General features: G+C 41.5%; 2 protein-coding genes across 2 annotated transcripts in view; one reads left to right on the forward strand and one right to left on the reverse strand.

The window, feature by feature from the left end:
• The window catches only part of camkk1b (calcium/calmodulin-dependent protein kinase kinase 1, alpha b), a 6863-nt gene extending 3065 nt beyond the window's left edge, over positions 1-3798 (forward strand). The window contains exons 11-16 of the mRNA XM_053422605.1: positions 25-98; positions 548-635; positions 739-867; positions 1525-1628; positions 2716-2763; positions 3375-3798. Of these exons, the coding sequence (XP_053278580.1) occupies positions 25-98; positions 548-635; positions 739-867; positions 1525-1628; positions 2716-2763; positions 3375-3435 (504 nt within the window). The 3' untranslated portion in view covers positions 3436-3798. The remainder of the gene's footprint in view (positions 1-24; positions 99-547; positions 636-738; positions 868-1524; positions 1629-2715; positions 2764-3374) is intronic.
• Positions 3799-13413: 9615 nt separating this feature from the next.
• On the reverse strand, positions 13414-19078 carry ywhag2 (3-monooxygenase/tryptophan 5-monooxygenase activation protein, gamma polypeptide 2). Its single transcript, XM_053422493.1, has 2 exons — positions 18796-19078; positions 13414-15571 (listed from the first exon to the last, which is right to left on the reverse strand). Exons 1-2 carry the CDS (start codon positions 18880-18882, stop codon positions 14915-14917), a joined length of 744 nt encoding a protein of 247 aa, XP_053278468.1. The 5' UTR covers positions 18883-19078; the 3' UTR covers positions 13414-14914.
• Between the last annotated feature and the right edge of the window lie 1740 nt (positions 19079-20818).

Here is a 20818-nt window from a genome sequence, read left to right on the forward strand (position 1 = left end):
TAAATGTTGTGTGTTCTGTTTCAGTGTCCTTTTTATGACGAATACATCGTCGCCCTGCGAATCAAAATCAAGAACAAACCTGTGGACTTTCCAGAGACGTAAGCAAAGAGTTGACCGATTCTGTCTTTACAGTCACGCTCATCATTGAAAGTTTCCAAGTTTCTCGCCTGTTGATGTTTCTTTATCTTGCTAAAAATCTGAATTTTTTTATAAACAGAAACTGACTTTAAAACAGAAGAATGCATTATAAGTAGCTCTTATCCAGAAATGATTGAATAATAATACCATAAATACTATTAAGTATCAAGCATAATACTGCACATACTGCATATGGTATCAAAGCGGTAAAGGAAACTGTTCAAATCATTTTGCATTGACCAATGGGAAAAGTCCAACACCAATGCTGTAATCATTGGGTCAATTACTCACCCAGTCAGTATTTATTTCTCTTCTGAATCCTTTGCCAGTTTTGCAGCCACAGCTAAAACATATTTATTTGTAAAACTGTAGAGATAAATATGCGATTTCTCTTTTTCTATCTACGCAGACCATCGATTTGTAGCAAACTGCAGGAGCTCATTGAACGGATGTTGGATAAAAACCCTGAAACAAGAATCACCATCCCTGAAATCAAGGTCACAAAAGAAAGAGGAATCACCTCATCTCATCTTATTATTATATAAAACACCATCTGTGTTGGTTCGTCGTAATGAAGGTGTTTTGTGAATGTTGCTACAGCTTCATCCGTGGGTGACGGAGGACGGCTCGGATCCTCTCCCCCTGGAGGAGGAGCACTGTACGGCATTAGAAGTCACTGAGGAGGAGGTGCAGAACAGCGTCAAGCTCATCCCCAAGCTTTCTGCTGTGGTGAGTCCCACCTTGTGCTGCTTGTCTTTCATCAGTCAACCCATTAGAGATCACACTGCCCCGAACTCACGACTCAGTGCATACTGACCATAGACTGTGTATAGAGATGGACGACATTACAGATCCCAATGGTGAAGCCAAAACATCTCATCGCCCCCTGGTGGCTGTTTGTGGAAGGAAGTAGAGATGCATCGTCCATCTTTATTAACAGTCTATGATACTGATTAGTTTTCTTTTGTTTTTCACAAATTGGGTTCAGATTGTTTTAGTTTTTTGAATCCCAACCATTCACCTCGCTTGCACTTTATTGTATTATAATATAAACTGTATATGTATTCTTTTGTATACATTAAAGTATTTAAACATAAGAAAATATAGTTTAGTTGCAAGAAAATAGCAAGTTAACAGTTAAAAGTTGGCAGGCAGGACAAAAATACATATTGGTTCATAGAGGACACAATAAATCTAATTTTGCTTTTAATGTTGCCTGTCAAGTTGTGACATTTAACCATTTAACTACAGGATAGGTGATGTGGACATGAATAGTTATTAAAATAGTTATAGATTGTAGTAGATATCTTCTTATTCCCTATTCAAAAGGGTATCTTTGTTGTGGAGACTTGTCTTTTCTCTGAGACTGTGTGATGTCCACTGCAGATTGTGGTGAAGACCATGCTGAGGAAGCGCTCTTTCAGTAATCCCTTTGAGTGTCTGGGCAGACGGGCAGAAAGGTCCATGTCGGCCCCCGGAGGTCTTCTTACGTAAGTAGCCTACTCTGCAAATCCTTCCTGCTCCGCTCTGCCAAACTGCCAGCTCTGCGATTAGGCCTCCGACAGCACAAAGCAGTGAGCAGACGCTTGAACAAAAATAGATCAGTCAGTCGAAAACTTCACACGTTGTAGTTCGCCTCTCACACATTGAACATATTGGATCAACAATCATATCCACGCCATTAATCTCTGAATAGTGACGTGCTAGGTTACAGTTTGTTTTGGTCCAGATAAAAGTGTTTGTCCTCTTCTTGTTAGCTAATTGGAAAACCCTGCAGCAGTAGCAGCAGCAATAGTGATAATGGTCGTGCTGCTTTAGTTTCCATTAACAATCCAGGGGGACAGCAGCTAATTACACCTCCATGTAAAGAGATGTGAAACTGCAGCTACATCCTCCTCCACACGGTCACACCACCACCAGTGCTACAGCGTTCACAGCACTGCAGTCACCCACACAAATGAAATCTGTGGAGACCAGGCTCTCTGTCCTTCATGTGATCCTGTGTGGAAACGGTCCGGCAGCAGGTGGGACTGAAAATTCAAATTAGCTGATAATGGGTTTGTGGAAGTTGTTTCTGAAAGCTTTAAAAATACACATTTCACTATTTTTACGCTATTGTAAATAAATAATGTGTAAAAGTATTTGCTGTGCTACTGAGACTTGGATGAGATGATTGATTCCACTTTCATCACAGCTCAGTAAACATGAAGATGCAGCCAAACAGCCCGTGGCTCTGTAGAAAGGCTGGAAACGTCTGGCTCTGTCAGAAGGGTTAGGGTTAGGGTTATAATTTGTTGTCATAATGTCATCATGTCGGTCGGCTTTCTTGATGGACGTGGTCAGCTGTAAACATGGTGAAGTTAATTTACAGTCTTTGTGCTAAGCTATATTAGCTTCATATTGATTGAAATAACAGTAACATCTGAGTATGCAAAGAGCAAATCATCTTATTTACCCAAATATTTGACTTTCTGAATAACTGCCACAGTCCTGCTACATTAAGGTCTGTGTTTAACAGTGATGTAAGCCCAGTGTTCCTGTGATTCTGGCCTCTTACTTCACGTCTCCTTCTTGCAGTGGTTCCTGGGGCTTGAGTTCTTCGCCTCAGCTTCATCCTTCCTTGAGGTAAAGTTTTTTAAAAGCATTTATGTTGAGCTATCATAGGCTCCACACACACACACACACAAACACACACACACACACACACACACACACACACACCACACGCAGACACACACACACACACACACACACACACACACACATACACACACCACACGCAGACACATACACACACACAGACACACACACACACACCACAGCTCATCAGTTGTTCTACCTTAAGAGGATTTCAGAGATGCAAGACAACGCAACTCTCTCAACAGCGAGCTGCACCTAAAATAACTGGACACACAAACACACACAGGGTTGTTGTTGAGTGCTTTGTGTTCCCTCCTTCTCCTGTGTCCTCTTGAGGTTGATGTGGAGGAAAAAAGATCAGCTGTCTTGTGGAGAACATGTTCTCTCTGACATTTTTAGTCTAGTGTTACAGCTCCCCTCCTCCTCCTCCTCCTCCTCCTCCTCCTCTTCCTCCTCCTCCTCCTCCTCCTCCTCCTCCTCCTCCTCCTCCTCCTCCTCCTCCTCCTCTTCCTCCTCCTCCTCCTCCTCCTCCTCTTCCTCCTCCTCCTCCTCCTCCTCCTCCCTTCAACAACGTGACGGAGTGTATTTGTCCACAGGAGCAGAGAGGGGAGCAGAGACGGAGAGCTGGAGGACCTGTATGAAGAGTGCACAGATTAAATCCACACATGCATTGACACAGACTGAAATCTTAGTGCTTTGCTGTTATGCTTGCTGTGCTAAATTGTTCTTCATCACTTTAGTGCAAAAACTCTTCTGTGATAAAATTAATATTGAAAAGATGGATAGTGCACTAAATAAAATGTAAAATACCAACAATTAAAACTGGATGTTATCTCACTATTCTCCCTGTTGATATCTAAATTACAGGTTTAACGACTGGTGGCATCTGTTGTCCATGAATGTAATAAGAGTTATTTTCTTTCGATTGTTCTTAAAAATGTAAATATGCTCGGTACAGAAGATATTTTTACATTTTCCTACAGCTGTTGAAGATAATAAAAAAAAAATTCCAATTTCAAACGGTGACTTTCAGTGAGTGCAGAAGGGAGCCATTGGTGATTTTGTGAAAATGCAGTTTCTGCTACAAACATTAATATTGCTGAACCACTAGATGGCAGCCTTGTGGCAGCCTGAGTATTGTTTATTCTTCTTTGTTCTGTCCTTAGATTCCCTCATCAACCCATTCAGCAACAGTCTGTGCTTTTGTTTTACACAGGAATTGTGATATTTTATTTGTCGCATTTAATCTTTCCTAAAAAGTCTATTTAATCTTCCTGTAAATACATATTCCTACATCGCCATTCTTCTTAACCCTAAAGAGATGCTCAGAGTTTTCACTCAGGATCATACATCTTTAAACACTGAACCTGCAGCCACATTTTATTTCGAAGGCCTGATCTGAATGCCTTCAGTAAGAAATGCACTGTATCCTCCAGACCAGTAGAGAGCAGCATTGTGTTGTAAGTAAAGAGGCCCAGAGCTTGAGCCCTTGATGACAGCAATATCTGAATACTGTATGAACTCGAGCTATGAAGACACAATTAATACTATTACTATTACCATGTATTTCCATGTTTTTATCCATTATATTGTCTCCTCAAAGGTGCCCACTGCAGAGTTAATGTTTGTAACTAATTTCTACAGAATTAAATCTACCTCCAACTAATAGTTATATTAAATGTACTAAATGTCTAGAGTAGTTAGTTTAAATCATTAACGTTTTTGAAATTAGCACTGTCCAATCGGGAGGTAATTCTGCAACACAAGCCACCACAACTTTCAAAATTCCAGTTTTTTTAATTATATGTCTATTTCACTTTTTTTATTTAAGTCGGCTGACATGAAGAAATACTTACAGTAAAAGAAGCAATACCACAGTGTAGAAAAAGTTAACTTTCTCTATTTAGAATTCTCATTTAAGTGAAAGTACAGTGTAAACATCAGAATGTGGTATCAAGAATGTGCATACTGCAGAACTATAGTACTTTTGAGTAATACACACTAATGATATGCAATTTTTTGTATAACTGCATTAGCTGGGGCTAATTTCAACTACTTTATATGCTGATAACTTGCTCAAGCTCTAATAATACATTCATTACATAAAAAAACTGCTGAAAAGTGAAATTGAGTTAACGCTACAATATTGACCTCGGAAATTTGCAAGGTAAAAGTATGAAGTAACAGAAATATGTAACACTCAAAGTACTTTTAGAGGATTTGGCCAAATGCAAATCCCACTGCCGCTCCTTTTCTCTGCTTTCATTGTGCTGCAAAAATAGATGTTTCAGTTCAGAGGAGGAGGAGGAGGAGGCATGATGCGGCAAAATGTGAAATGCCCGCGCACAAGGGCCACTGGCAGTCGCCATCACAGCTGTCGAACACATCTGCTACTTAAGAGAAAACCACAAAAATCGAATTGTAACCGACTCGTAGTGAAATAATTGAGCCGTACAGGATTACGCGTGATTCAGCTAATCCTAGCCAGCGTTAATTTACTAATGAAGCATTAGCCCCATCCAAAACATTGACCGTGCTGTTAGCTTATTTTAGCATGATTAATCAGAGGAGGGCAAAACAGCTGGGTTCCGTCTGAAGGTTAAAACGTCCCCAGCAGCTTCGCTAAAACTCCAAATTTAACAAACTGCATCTAATTTGTTCAGTTTTTTTTAACTAAATTAATAAATAAAACCTAATAAAGAAAAAGTTGTAGTTTTAAACTAATGTTTTGGTACAACTAGCAACACTAGAAACAGCTAGGTGCTAGTAGGTTAGCCTACATTCCACAGCTAGGCTTATTCCCCAATTTTCAACAGTCACTTAGCTAAGCTAATTGGCGTCATCTTCATAATAACCTTCCATACAGTAATATCATTTTGAATTGTTTCCTATCACTGTGGGCATGAGGCTAAATTACCCCAAATTTCGAACTGCTTATGTCTTTGTTTAATGTGAAAATAGGAAAACAGATAAACTACTGCTAAATGCTAACTAGCCAAGCTAGCAAAGTAACAGTATTCCTGTAGACCCTGGATTCATACACTTTGGTGTGGTTTAAGCTAACTTTAAATGACATATTTACATCTATGTAATGAAAGGTTATTAAAGTAGCTCATACTTTTATATTTTAAATCCATTAAGGTAAATACTGACGTAGGGGTCCATATTCACGTTCTTCTTTGAAACATTTGCTGGAAGGACTTCATGCAAGAAAATATGTGTAAACACATTCCATAATAATAGTAAGATAATACTAAGTGTCAATGATAAATTCATTGTACATCATGCATTATTGATCATACATCTTACAGAGGGCAGAGTGATCTAATACAATAATTATCGTACATCTGGTCACACGGGTGATTTTGCATGTTATACGTATACTGTATCTGAGAGCCTCCAATCTTCAAAGCCTTTATCCTGCTTGGAAACAGCGCAGCCCCAGAACAAAAAGGCAAGATTATACAAACATTGAATTAGATGAACTCTCACGTTACAGTGTCCGTGTTAGCTGAATTCAAATACACTAAATACAGTTGGACCATGCAATCTAAAATGGTTCATGAGACCATTTGTATTCCTGCAGTCAGCCCATTTTCCTGCTCGTTGCAGTTATGTGAACGAGGAGTATTCCTGAGCAAAGATTTCTGTGGAAACTGTTGCCATGCAACAGCACAATACTGAGCTCATACCGATTTGTAACTTCACTGTACGACTGCTCTTTTTCCTCGGCTCACGTAATGCAATATTCTATTCTATTCCATTCTATACTATTCTATTTTACTCTATTCTGTTCTGTTTAATGTATGTCCAAATGCTTAATAGGCCCTTTATTTCCGGGCTGTAACTGTGGTTTCATTGTTTCATCGATGGGCAGAGGAAACTTTGCCTCAGCGTCTGGTTCCACACCCAGACTCGCCCCCAGTTTCCAAACACAGAGCCAGCTGCAGTTCAGCCTTTGATATTTAGTTAAACACGGACCCTTACATCTCTCTGTTAACCCTCTATTCCTTTCACCACTCCACATCTTACAGCCGTAGCATCAACCGGCTCCACGTCACTTCCCGTCCTGCTTTTCACCACAGTTGACCCGACTGACCCGTTGTTAACTGAACTGTACATTTCTCTCAAAGGTTTCAGAGTGGAGAGAGGCTTTCTACTCCCTGCTTCTTCCTCCCTCTGTAAGGAATACCCCTGTGCCCACATTCATGATGAGTCACCTCCTCAGATGTCAGGCAGACCCACAAACACTAGAAGATATAATTTGTCGACGAGTTGGCACCTGCAGGGCTAATTTTAAAACAAAGCATGACTGGTTAGACCTTGTTTAAGGTAAAAGGAGACCCAGACACACCACAATGAGGATCTGCGACGCACACAACGCAGGTCAAACAGGAAGAAATGTCATTCAGAACTGCTTTTTAATGATTTATCAAATCCAGCATTAACTGATCACTAAACAAATCAGAAAACGTACATAGTACATCCAAATTAAATCATTTCCTCCATGATTATGAGCAAAAGCCTGAGAAAAACACATGAGCTGAATAGCAGAAAATAATATCTTTCTTATACAGATGCTGCTAAATTTTGCACATAATGGCTCGTTCACTTTGATCCTATTTTGAAATGTTTAAAAAGTTAAGACTACAACTCAAGTGAATGTCAAGACGTAGAAATATAAAGTTGCATGTAAAGAAAACACTCAATTAAAAGTACCTTTAATATATTTTCATGTCAGGTTATTGTTCTCAGTGGAGAAGTGGTGAGAGAGAAAACATCCTCGGCAAGTGTGTTTTAGAGGAATTAGATATATTAATGAGTATTTTTCTTGATAAAGTAAAAAGTCCTCATATCTTATATAATAAACAGTTTAAATAATTGAGTTTGCACATACTTGTGTTGTTTTGTCAGGGAACGTGGGGGAGGCCTTGGAAGAAGATGAAGTGTGATGTAGCTGTGAGACTAGAGACGGTGGGGGGGCGATTTAATTTTAGACTCCCTTTTTACAAACTTCTGTTCATCACACAAGCCTCTGTGATTATGAATCCTCACCTATAGTGTCTAAATAGAATGTGACCACACAATGAAACGAACAGACGTCAGTAATGCATGTTGCAGCCCGATGCAAAGGTTTTCTATCAGATCACATGCAATGTATCCTGCAATGTATCGGGACAAGTGCTCCCTAAAATAGTCCCTTAAAACCTTTAGCCGAACGCTGTGGCACTTTCCGATAAATAATACAAAAGTCTAAATGTTAACGTGAATAATTAATTTTTGCAGCAGTCATGCATAACAGCTGTCTTTGTGCCTGAAAGAGTCGGCAGTGCTCTAAATCTTCATGTAACGTTATTCTGCAACAAAAGAAAAACAGGTCTTTAAACGACCGATATCACAGTGGATAATTTGTATCACCTCTGTCATTTGGTGTCATGTGTTTGCTAAGTTGGAGGTAAAGCTGGTGAATCAGGCTGTAACTGAAGATATGAACTCCGGTGGTCCATACAGAGGTAGATTGTGTCTATAGTGGAGAGGCTGTCACATTGATGTCTCTGGTCTACTCACTGTCTACTCACAGGCTGCAGGGAGGCCTATTTATAGATCTGTCTCTGTTCTCTGCTTCTACATCGGTCCCCTATTTCTCTCCGTCTCTTTTTTCTCACTCCTCCCCTCCCTCTAATGGGGTGATATTTCTGGAGCTGTGCAGCTATTATCTTCTGAGCATCTTTGAGGTGCAGATCACGTTGTGTCGGATCTCAAACTTTTCAAAAATCCGACGTGTCTGTCTGGGTTGGGAGTGCGCTGCAGAAACCTTGTGTCATCTTGTCTGCACGGTCTCAGCGCTAAGGAATTAATCCAGGGTTTTATATCTCTACCTGATCGGTCATAAGCTGCCGTGTTTCAGCTGACTTCCAGAATCTCAGAGCGGTCTATCCTTATTAGTCCTGTTTCAAAATTGGCCAAAATGATATTTCAGGGAATGTGTGAAGTTGTCTTGCTGCTGCAGATCAGTGTACAGTATATTCCTCTGGACCCACAGCCCCAAAACTAGCCACGTCATTCTTGCCCCCAGGGTAAAGACTTACTTTGGCCCCCTACTGACTCTCCACCAAGAGACCGAACAGGATCCGACAGCTTAATTGAGCTGATTGACAGAAAACGACTTTCATCCTTTGATATTTGTTTAATTTTTAATCACAATTGCCAAGAAATTCTGCTGACAGCTGTTTGAACAAAACAGCTGTTCGAACATGTTCAGTTGAGCTTCAGGGACAATTTTCTGACATTAAACCCCCTTAACAAACGTCGTAGAATAGAATGCCCTTGGGTAGTTGTTCAGTTGTCTGCATTTAGTGTGTTAATGCAAATCAATAAACTAAAACAACGATCAGGTCAGTGTTAATTTCGTTGACGAAGAAGATGACGAAATATATTCGTTAACGACCTTTTTTCCATGACGAAGACGAGACGAAGACGTAACGAAAACGAATCTTTGAAAATAAAAACTATGACGAAATCTATTTTAATTTTCGTTGACGAGACGAGACGAGACGAAAATGTTGGTGGTTGACTAAGTCACAATAATTTTTAAAACATCATCGTATCAGGCCGTCATGAAGTATCAGTAGCGGGCGAGTGAATCTGTGTGTGTGTGTGTGTGTGTGTGTGTGTGTGTGCCTGTGCGCTCCCAGATAGCGCTCCAGTCCGTAGCTCCGCCCCCCGCCTCGCGCACTCGCTCAGAGAGACACAGTGAAAGCAGAGCGCGTTCTCGTGGAGCAGCCTCTCAGTGACCGACTGCTTCTTAGCTATGGAAACAGTGAAAACACAGAGTTTCTCTGGTCTCAGCTGCTCAGAGATCAGCGCCGCAGCTTCTTCATCAGAGCAGAAGCTGCAGTTGGTTTGTACCGATGTTCAGTTTCTGTGTCCGGCTCCAGTCTGACCTGCTCTCCCTTTTTGTTTTCACATTTAAAATTAAATATATATTTTTAAGCTATTAGGCTGCAGCTATATGTTTTTATAGAAAAGGAGTTTAATGTGGCTATTAAATGTGACTAAAACTAGACTAAAATGGAATTCGTTTTCGTCGACTAAAACTAGACTAAAATGGAATTTGTTTTCGTCGACTAAAACTAGACTAAAACTAAGAAGGATTAAAATGACTAAAAGGTGACTAAAACTAATATGCATTTTCGTCAAAAGACTAAGACTAAGACTAAATCAAAAATAGCTGCCAAAATTAACACTGGATCAGACCATGTGACGTCATTTTGACAGAAGTCACAGACCTTGTGTTGTCTGAATAAAGTCCAGAAAACCTTGGACTTAGACCTAGAACTTGCTGGAAGGACTACAGGTCCAATCTGGCCTGGGAACGCATCTGGATCCCCAGGGAGGAGCTGGAAACTACGGCTAGGAAGAGGAATGTCTGGAACCGCCCGCTTAGACCACTGCCTCATCGACCCGATCCCGGAGAGAATGGATGGATGAATGGAAATCTTGGACCAAATCAAATCAGGTAAACTAAAAACACATAAATAACCTAAAAGATACAAGCCAAAAATGTGAACCAGCAAGTGGTGCTAGAGGGAACATGAAAGGTGCATTAAAGTCAGGTTTCATCCTCTTGAGAGCACAAATGTCTAATTAAATGGAAACCCATCCAAGAGTTGGTTAAATACTTCTACCTCTTTACCGTTGTTTCGATGCTGGAACCAGAGGGAGGCAGTGGCCAACATATTTAAAAATGGTACAGATTTTTTCCAGGTCTCAGCAAGAAAGCATATTCCACATAATGTTGACTATTCCTTTAAATGTAGCGCATAACCTACATTTCGCTTCCGTGAATCCGTCATCCTGACCTAAAAAGAGAGGGGGGTTCTTGAACTCTCCTTCCACAAACTGTAAAGAGCTCATGGAATTCCTCAGGATTTATCTGTTATTATTTCTTTTATATTATTCTAACCTTTTTAAAAAGACTGTTGGAAAGTTACCTCAGAGTGGTCGTCCAGTGTTGAAAATGAGGAAATCGATGCAGTGATTCAGAGGGCGTTCGCCTTTTGGTGACATAATGATGGCTCGATGATCACTTGTGACTTCACATCCTGGCCTCCCCCCCGGAGAAGAAAATGCTTCATGTGATGAAAGTGATCAGACAGAGCAGTTTATTGCGTAAGTGGAACATGGCAGCATTATCTTCCTGTTTGGTGCATATCCTGTGGATGAGACCTTTCATCATCTCCAGGGATGTTGATTACATCCATTACATAAACTGGTTTAACTGGATACGTATGTTTAATGTGACCAGATTGAATTACATGTTATTTCTTGTAAAATATAGATTTAACTTGAATTTGACATGAAAAATATTAAATTGAATTTGTAGCTGCCGGTTGATTGAATTACATGTCCATCAGGATGCCCAGGAGTGTTTTGGGGGGTGCAATGTCACCAAGATTTACCAATAAAGAAGACATCATTGTCCCTGAAAGTGTAGCAGTGCATTAAAACACAGGCTGGAAGATGGGTTGGCGCTGAATCCTAATACCTCCTGTGTGCTTTGAGCTTCCATTTTTTTACAGGATGCTATAGGTGTGTGAGCAGTGCAGCAAGGAGCCGGGCTAATAGTGGGATACTTATCATAGCCCTAGCAACAGGAACGGGATTGGTGGCTGCGGAGAGTGTGCCTATCAGCTATTGGCTGGCAAGGAGGACCGTTCAAAGCACAGAATTTCATCTCATGAAAGGTTCAGTGCAGCAAGCTGCAGCAGGAGGCTGCAGTCTGAGGGTGGATGATCCAGCAGCTCGCTTCTTCAGCTTTAATCAGCATTCGTGCTTATTACCAAGATAAACCCGAACCTCGTGTGTGAAACAACGTGGATGCAAAGTGACACGTTTAAAAGATGCAGCTCCCTCCGTCCGTTGTTCATCATGTGATGCAGGATTTTTTATTATTATTATTTTATTGCAGCGTTTCTCTGCGTGATCATAAAATCTGTCGTCTTTAGAAGCAACTTTCTCTCATCTGTGCACTAATTCAGTTAACGATTAGCAAAGAGTCTCATTTAAGACATACTGTGGTTGTGCTGTGAGCCGCCAGCGTCTCTGCACTGCAGCTAATACAGACTCCATCTCATATGTTCCCCCACAGACACTCAGCACATGCAGTGGTGCAGGCACATATACAGCACACACACCATCCAGATATGGATGCAAACACTCACGCTTACCACACACAGCAGATATGTGACCTATACAGGGTTACATAAGGTCGTATTGACTTCCTCGATCGATGCGTAGGCCGCACACCTCGACAGAAATGTGGAAAACCTCCTCAGTCGTTAACGCAGAGAATGAGGACGAATGAGCAGCTGTGTTTCCGCTCGTCACTGTAAATCGCTCAAATATTGGGAATAAAGGAAAATATAGAAAAATACAGATAAACAAATAACTTTAATGGGCAACAGATGGCAACCAAAACTTCCTCAGAGCATACAGTTTATATCCCATGTTCAGCTATTGCCCCCCCCCACTTGCAAATTTCCAGTAGGTCAGTTCTATCTAATCTAATTCTTTCCTTGTCAGAGCTTGCATTTGTGTTTTCCTGTCACTGAAACAAGAAACAACATCTGAAATAATGACAAAAACAAAACAAAACCACTGAGATTTTTTTTTTTAAAAGGAACACAATGCATGTGTTCTTGGCAATGAGGGAAAGTCTCCTGACATGGTTTTGCAAAAAAATATTCAAACAAAGAAATATTCAGTTTGCAATTGTTTTAAAAACGTGTGACTTAAAAAATGAAATCGTATAGGATTCAACTCCGTTCCAATATCCATAAGCCGCATGAGCAGTTTGTCATCGAGAGTTCATGTGAATCGTCAGACGAGCCTTTGAGACCGTCGACCTTATACGACGTTTAAAAATAAATCAAAGCAGCTGTGACATAGATGTGAGCTCATGGAGGGCTGACTCATGATGGTGACGTAATTGGCAAACGTGAACATGGGTGTGTGACTGACCTTAAGGCTTTTGGTTTATCTCTTAAACCATCGCGTCTGAAGAAAAAAGTAAAACTGTCATCGATAAGGAAAAATAACCTGCCCCTCCGTCTGAATATATTAATATAATCATCTATAGAACTAGCAGCAATATCAAGATAAATCGGCTCAGCAGCTTTCCGTGCTCTTGCACAGCTTTTCTATATAGTGTCTAAATGTTTGTTCTGAAGACGTGAATTCTCACATTTGACTAATCAATAACCAGTTCTAGTGAATCGCCTTGTGAGTGTGTGTGTGTTCACCGGTGTTGAATATTCATATCTACAGTGTGTGCTGTACAGAGAGCAGACACGTTGAACCACAGACGGGAAAGTATTGCGTTACATCTTGCACACATGCTTGCATGAACTTAAAATACTGGCAGATATATTCCTCTTTTTTTCGGGTTAACTTGCAAATGAGGCAAATCAAATCATAATACAGGCACAAGAAGAAAAAAGCACATACTGTACTCAGGCCACAAAACAAAGCGTTGAAAACATGTTCTCAATGAAATGGGTTTCCCTTAAAACAAATTTACTTATGGGTGACAGTAAAACAATACACTAGACCACCACGGAAATGGTGCATGTATAATTTAATCATATTCTTTTTTATTATCATAGCTATTATTTCGGTTTTCTTGTGCAACTGCTACATAATGACTCACATTCAAGATATTTTGTCACTCAGGAACAGCTAAAAGGTATAAAAACAAACAAACAGAAAGTGTTTACTGTCGGAAAGAAAATATGGTCCATGTCTGTGAATCATAAACAGAAACATTGAGCCTGAAAACTTCATCATCATTAAAACTGGATAGCATGACAGAGAAAAGTACTTAAATACTGTTCAAAGAACAAAATATATCATAATCATACGTCATCGTGACAAACACCAGCTGGTAAGAGTAAGTGATCACTGGTGGGTTGTTATATTCCTTTTTTTTTCTCGCTTTTATTAACAAATTAAATACACCTATTGCATGTCACTATAGCAACGCCCATTACAGTGTCAATTTTTACGATCACCATTTTGGTATAGCAAATCAAAAAACCATAACAAAATGAAATAAATTAGAAATCAACATCAGACAAAGCCTGTTTTTCTCAATCATATGAATACTTAACACGCACAGTATAAGTTAATAAAGTCAAGCTACTGTATATAAATACATCACCAGCATGCACAATATTGAATAATCGATATTATTGTTGTCATCATCGTACACTGAAGAAACAGTATAGTAGGCAAGTGCATTTAATAAAACAAACACAGAAGTAAACCACAAACTCTGAAGCTGCTTTTATTTTCATTTTTTGTCTCATTTTTTAAAATTTTTGTATCGTTTTCAATATCGTTAAGTCTCTGCCTCTAGTAATCTTCACCTCCAAAATAATCTATGGTTCCAGTGACTAAACAGAATAATCTGTGAAATGCCAAATACACTCTATACAGAAAGAGGGGAATCTGTTTTTTTATAACTGTTCATAATTAATGCTCCCATGTAATTAATCCTTTTAAAATTTAGGGGGATATTTTTAATTAATATTTGTATAACTATAATCAGTTTGAAACTTTTCTCTTTTCTCAGTGATTGGTGTGGGTTTAACATCCATGGCTTTCAGGGCCCGTTCTCATTGCTGTATGTAGACTACTGCTGGAACCAATGCAAACTAGTTTTTGTGAGGCATTCCCATTCAAGCATTTTCTCTCTCAAGTGACTCCAATGCATCTCTATCACGCGAAAAAACCTAACTAAGCAGCTTATCTTGAGAGAACAAGATCAGTTCCTATGCCAGTGTGAGGCTGCCATTTCAATCCAACAACAACCACTTCAGGCTGATTGACTGACATATCAGTGGTTTTGGCAAATGTCAAAGAGAAAATCAAGAAGACGGAGGCCCCTTTCAACTGTATATATATTTCTATATATATTTAAACTAAGATTAACCTCCACTCTCACCTCTCTTTTGATTCTTTTCTTTTAACACATGGAAAAATAAAGAACTGCTGCTGCGGTAGCATCATCGGCAAAAGCGGCTGCCAAAGTCCACCGGCCCTTCATAATTTTTTTTCAAAGTGTGGTTTCTCTTTAATTGTTGCCCTCCCCTCCCTCGTCATCCTGCTGGTCACTTGTCCACAGTGTCAAGTTGTCTCGGAGCAGCTGCATGATGAGAGTGGAGTCTTTGTAGGAGTCCTCGTTGAGGGTGTCGAGCTCGGCGATGGCGTCGTCGAAGGCGGTCTTGGCCAGATGACAGGCCTGCTCCGGGGCGTTCTGGATCTCGTAGTAAAACACAGAGTAGTTGAGAGCTAAGCCCAGGCGGATGGGGTGGGTGGGCTGCATGTGCTCCTTGCTGATCTCGTGGGCCTCGTTGTAGGCCTTCTCCGACGACTCCACCACGGTGGCCCTCTTCTCGCCTGTGGCCACCTCGGCCAGGTACCGGTAGTAGTCGCCCTTCATCTTCAGGTAGAACACCTTGCTCTCGTGCTGCGTTTCGTTGCAGTTCTTGATCAGGAAGTTGTCCAGGAGGTTGAGCACGTCCTGGCACACAGCCTCCAGCTCCTTCTCAATCTTCTCCCGGTAGGCCCTGACCATCTCAATCTTCTTCTCATTGCCGTCGGCCGAGGTCTTCTGCTCAATGCTGGAGATCACCCTCCAGGAGGAGCGGCGGGCACCGACCACGTTCTTGTAAGCCACTGACAAGAGGTTCCTCTCCTCGTTGGACAGGGCCTCGTTCAGCTCTGTTACCTGGAAGACAGAGAGAATGGGACATTTAGTCAAAAATGAAGAGCTGAAACCCTGAGTTACAATACTACACTGGATATACATTACAGAAAAATCAATATAAGAACATATATTGTGCGAAAAAGCATTGTTTCAGGTACAAAAGCTGTATACGACAGCTTCTTTAAATCAATTTTTTTCGAGTTTTGTTTTGTTTTCAATATTGGACCCAAAAAAACTGCAGTAGCCAAAGGGAAATCTCAGTCCCTGCGACTCGGGGGTTAATATGGCAACCATGAACTGCAGCGCCCCCGAACAGATTCCTTGTTTCCTTTCACCTTCCAACAACTGTCTGTGATAAAGGCGTAAAAACAAGTACATTTTCCAAAGAAAATGTACTTGTAAGCAAAAGCAAAGGGAGTCCTGTACTGAAATACGGTAACAGACACTTGTATCACAAACCAGTGAACTAATCAAGTAATAAAACAATGATGAAAAGAAAATAACAATAATCATCATTCAGCCCCAATTATAACGGAACACAGTGTTTGAGCATGAGAGGATCTGGAGTAACGCTCGAGCCCGCGCAGATAGAAGACGAGCAATATTTCACTTGTCATGTACAATTCCCAGTTTCCATGGCAATCCATTCATTGAGTGCACCAGTAGCTCCGGCTGTCACGTGGACGACAGCTAATGCTAGTTAGTGGGAAATGATATTCCAGAGAGTCGGCAGCAGCGCGGGGGGGGGGGGGGGGGGGCAGGAAGAATGGGGGGGTGGTGTGGTGAGAGGAGGGCTGGAGGAGGCTTAAATGTTCCCACAAGCACTTGGCGGGCAGCTGCACTGTAAATGAAAACCATCACTGCACAGGCGGTTATCGTGTCCCAGTGACCTTCTCTCTGGCTGTAACTGACCTTTTTACCTGTCTCAAACACCCCACGCCGTGACATCACACTTAGCGCGATTGTTAAATTTAGATTTTGACTGCGTTGCTATAAAAAGGACACATCACTCGGGGTTATCTGATTGGAACGTGGCTCCTGTCAGATCAATGACTGCACTGGAATATACTGATATAACATAAAGAAATAGGCTTCTAATATTTTTAATCTTTGAGGGGCTTTTTTTTAAATCTGGAAATCAGCCTGATGTGCAAAACGTTTTCGCATATCTCAGTTTTGCCATTCTCTGCTGAGACAGAGGAGCACAAAGATGGTGCAGGATCGCCGACGTCACAAAGCTGAGTGGATGAAGAGGAGGGTTGAACCTGGAGAGATGGAGTGGCCTTCATCTGTCTTTCAAAAACTGAAGCACGCATCAATATGTGTGACATTTACCGCAGAAGGAAGCAGATTTCTACCACACTAATGAGCAATACATCATTAAATATAATGAAGCGATTATTAGGAAGCTTATTGTGTGTTCGATTTATGATGATTTATTGATGAGACTGACTCAGATATATATTATTCTGACGAGCAGCTGACAATAAATAAAAGAGCAATAGCTAAACACTAACCTGTAAATCTAGAGCTGAAATGTTGGCTGATTACCAGTTTGACAGAAAATTAATAGGCGACAAAATTAATAATCAATCATTCTCAATGTTTTTTTTTAATGGGAAATGGCAAAACTTTTACATTTTTAACTTCATAAATATGAGTTATTGTATGTGTTTCTAAACCTGAGTTGTCAAAAACTATTTTGGATGAACAAATCAAGATATAAAGTATGAACACGGCAAATAACCGTTAGTTGCCAGTTTAACTTGTCCTTAAAAAGCTTCATAAAAGGTGACGGCCTTTCGTTTTGTCATTGCTGGCTGCAATGACAAGGGATTCCCTGTGATTAGAGAATAAGAGAACACACCCCTGCGAAAGGGCCCAGTTTGTACCGCACTGACATGGCAGTTTGTTGAAAGGGAAAGGAATCCCTCCCTGCACACACATCATCCCACCTCCTGCAACCAGAAACCCTCGATGACAAACGATCCATGGGGGCTCACTAGCTCCATCTTTCCTGAGGAGCTTAAGACATAGTGTTCCTCCTGTTTAAGAACATATGGTTTCTGATCTACACGTGACCTCAAACTGGGCCCGGCGAACACTCCCAGGGTTCAATTGGTTCCAGTAGGAGCTAGTGTGACACAGCAGTTTTTTTTAACCTACTGGTGAATCCAGGTCCCAGGATTTCTTAAGGGGACAGACAAGGAGGAAGAAGAAGAAAAAAAACCAGACGGGGCAATGTCCTCAACACTCTATGCCTCCAATATAACACAACTTCCTCAGACTCATTAACCCACAATGGTTTCGAATTGCTGCTGGATATCAGGAGGAATCTGCACATCCGCAGATCGAGATGTGGAGAAATATGAGGAGTAAAGTGGACGAGCGAGGAGGAAACAAAGGCTACAATCAAATCTGATCCTACTGACTCACTGCAATATGACAAAGAATATTCTAGAGAGATTCTACTGCCTCCTACGTTTGTTGGGAGGAAAGAGCAGCTTCAGGGCTCCTTTTGTGGGGGATTTTCTTTTGCTTTGCGTGAGGCACTCCTGCTTCCAAAATAGAAAAAAGTCTTGTACTCTGCTGGGACACGGAGGCAGATGCTGATAATGTATATCATTTTAATTAATGTGACAGAGAAAGGAGGAGGAGGAGGAGGTGGAGGATGAGGAGGAGGTGGAAGAAGAGGAGGAGGGGGTAGCAGTAGTTGATAGGCTTTTTTCCCGAGCAACCTACCTCACATGGCTCCCAGCAGCAGAGGCGCTTATGAATTCGGTATAATGGAGGGGGGGAGCAAAAGTGGTAGAATGGGGAGAGGGTGAGGGGGGAGGTTGGGGGGGACCCAACACATACAATGGAGCAGGGGCCATTATCTGATAAGAGCCCCCTTATTAACTGAGGCATCGAGCGTTTTCAATTGTAACGTGCCTTGACAGAGAGGCACCGCCCAAGGAGCGGGAGAGTTGGACTTTCCTCCTCAGTAAACTAGTACAATAAAATGCACTGGGCTTTGGGTGAATTCTGAGAGAAGACAACTAACGCGTTAGTTAGAACATTTCCCTGTGGTCCCTGCTTGTCTAGTGCTGTAACATCGAGTGAGACCCAGACCCCAGCGACTCTCTCCGCGGTGGAGACAGCCAGCCGGACGCGCCTTTTACGCACGCGGAGCAGCGGTTAAAAAACACACACACTTCACACGCGTCCGTGTCACATTCACGACTATTTCTGAATGAACTTACCGATTTCATAGCTGCAGCCATGTCATCGTATCTCTCAGCCTGCTCAGCCAGCCTGGCTTTCTGCACCAGCTGCTCGCGGTCGACCATGTTTGTGGATGAGGTTGGGTTGCTGTGCAGCGCCGCTTCTACTCGGCTTTTTGGGGATGAAATTATTGATATTGTCAATCGCAATGCAGTGAAATCCTACGCGAGCCTCACGCTGCAGCTGTTCCCTGCTGTCTGTCTTTGCTTCGCGCAGACGGGACACCCTCTCCTCTCTCTCTCTCTCCCTCCCTTCCTCCTCCCTCCCTCCTCGCTCACTCTCCCTCGGCTGCGTCATCTCTCAGAAAGGTGGGTGTCTGTGCCAGTGATGTAACAGCCCGAACATGGGAACCAGAGGGGCCAGGCACAGGGACGCATGGATGCAATGGAGCAGCTCTGGGCGAAATGCCCTGTGGGAAATGGAGTCCTGTGTGGGTGCCACACTGCAGCCAGGAGCAGTCAGGATCCTGATAAGTGTGATCAGGGGGAGGCCGATAGAATCTGCAATCACTGAGCACTTAAAGAACTATTCTCATCATGGGTGGGGCCTGGGGTCTTTGTGGCAAGGATTTCACAGCCACTTAGAAACATTCCTCTGAGGTCCAGGCTCATGTTGGCATCATGACGTCACATCATTTCTGCAGATTTGTCAGATACACACCCATGCAGACTCAGAGTGGACAGTCAGGAGGAAAAGGAAGATCGTTGGTGGGTTGTTCTTATTGTTTGGCAAAAAAGCGCCGGCGACACAATCTCTTTAGAAATAGAGGATAACACAACAGCTTCCAGATGTAACTTAATCACGACCAAATCCACTTGAAACCCCCAACTCTCAAGCATGACGATGCAGAACGTCACCCAGCATTTAGATGACACCACTGGGATGTAAGTGAGGAAGAGGAGAATGAAAAGACCTGGTGGAGAACAGAAAAAGGAAGGGAAGCTGAAAAAGGCCCAATCTGATGTGAACTAAATCTGTCAAAGTCAGCACGTTGTTTAACACAAGCTCAAAGGTCAGTGAAGAACAAGAAGTTGAGGGTAAAGAAGCAGGGAGACATGCTAGTTACAGTCTCACATAAAGCATATCGAGAATCTGGGCTTTATTTAATACAAATTATATGAATGACACCACCTTTTTGCAACATTAAGGATTCGATGAAGGTGAACCGTCCGGCAGTTTTATATTTTTTCATGCGTAAGGATTTTGTATATTTATTGGTTCATTCATTTGTAGTAAAAATAGATTTTGAGGATCTTTGAAAACTCACTGTGAGGTGGGTTAGTAAAGTGCAGTATCAGAGCTTCTCTGCAGCTGCACTTCATTGCACTGAATTGGAAATGATTTTCCAGATAATATTGTTATTCACAGTTTGTGCAACTCATTGTCTTTTCTTTTCTTTATGACATGTGCTCTGTCATCGTGCTGGAGGTAGAAGTTGTCAATAAATCCATGAAAAGACACAAACCACAAACGAGTGTCTCCAAAAGCAGATTGACATTTTTGTGATATTTTGACTTTTACACAAGAATCTGAATACTTCGACCTTCCACCCTGAAGGAAGCTGTTCAGCTCAATGAGTCATTCAAGTCTTCTGTGGAGTCCTTGGGCAAATTAGCTGTAGGAGTTACTTTAGCAGCTTACAGCGCTCTCTTGTGGACAGTAATGGAAGTGAAAGTCTGTGAGAATAAACCATTAAAAATGGTAAACCCATTCACCACGAGACCATTCTCAGGTCACAAGCTCTGACCTAGAATAACCATCCAGTGGCAGAGGACAGTTCGATACAGTTCAACTTTATTTATTCATTTTGGGATGATTGTCGGCAGCATCTCAAAATCCACATCAACAAACACAGCGGATGAAAGGAGGAAGAATAATTTTGAATCACAAAACAAAACGAATCAAATGAAAAGGCCTATGAAATATATAAATAAATCTATCTAAAGAAGATACACAAAGTATTAATGCAACAAAAACAAATGAATCTGGAAGTAATCTGAC

Source organism: Pleuronectes platessa, chromosome 5 (genome assembly GCF_947347685.1).
Source record: "Pleuronectes platessa chromosome 5, fPlePla1.1, whole genome shotgun sequence".
Taxonomy (NCBI): Eukaryota; Metazoa; Chordata; class Actinopteri; order Pleuronectiformes; family Pleuronectidae; genus Pleuronectes; species Pleuronectes platessa.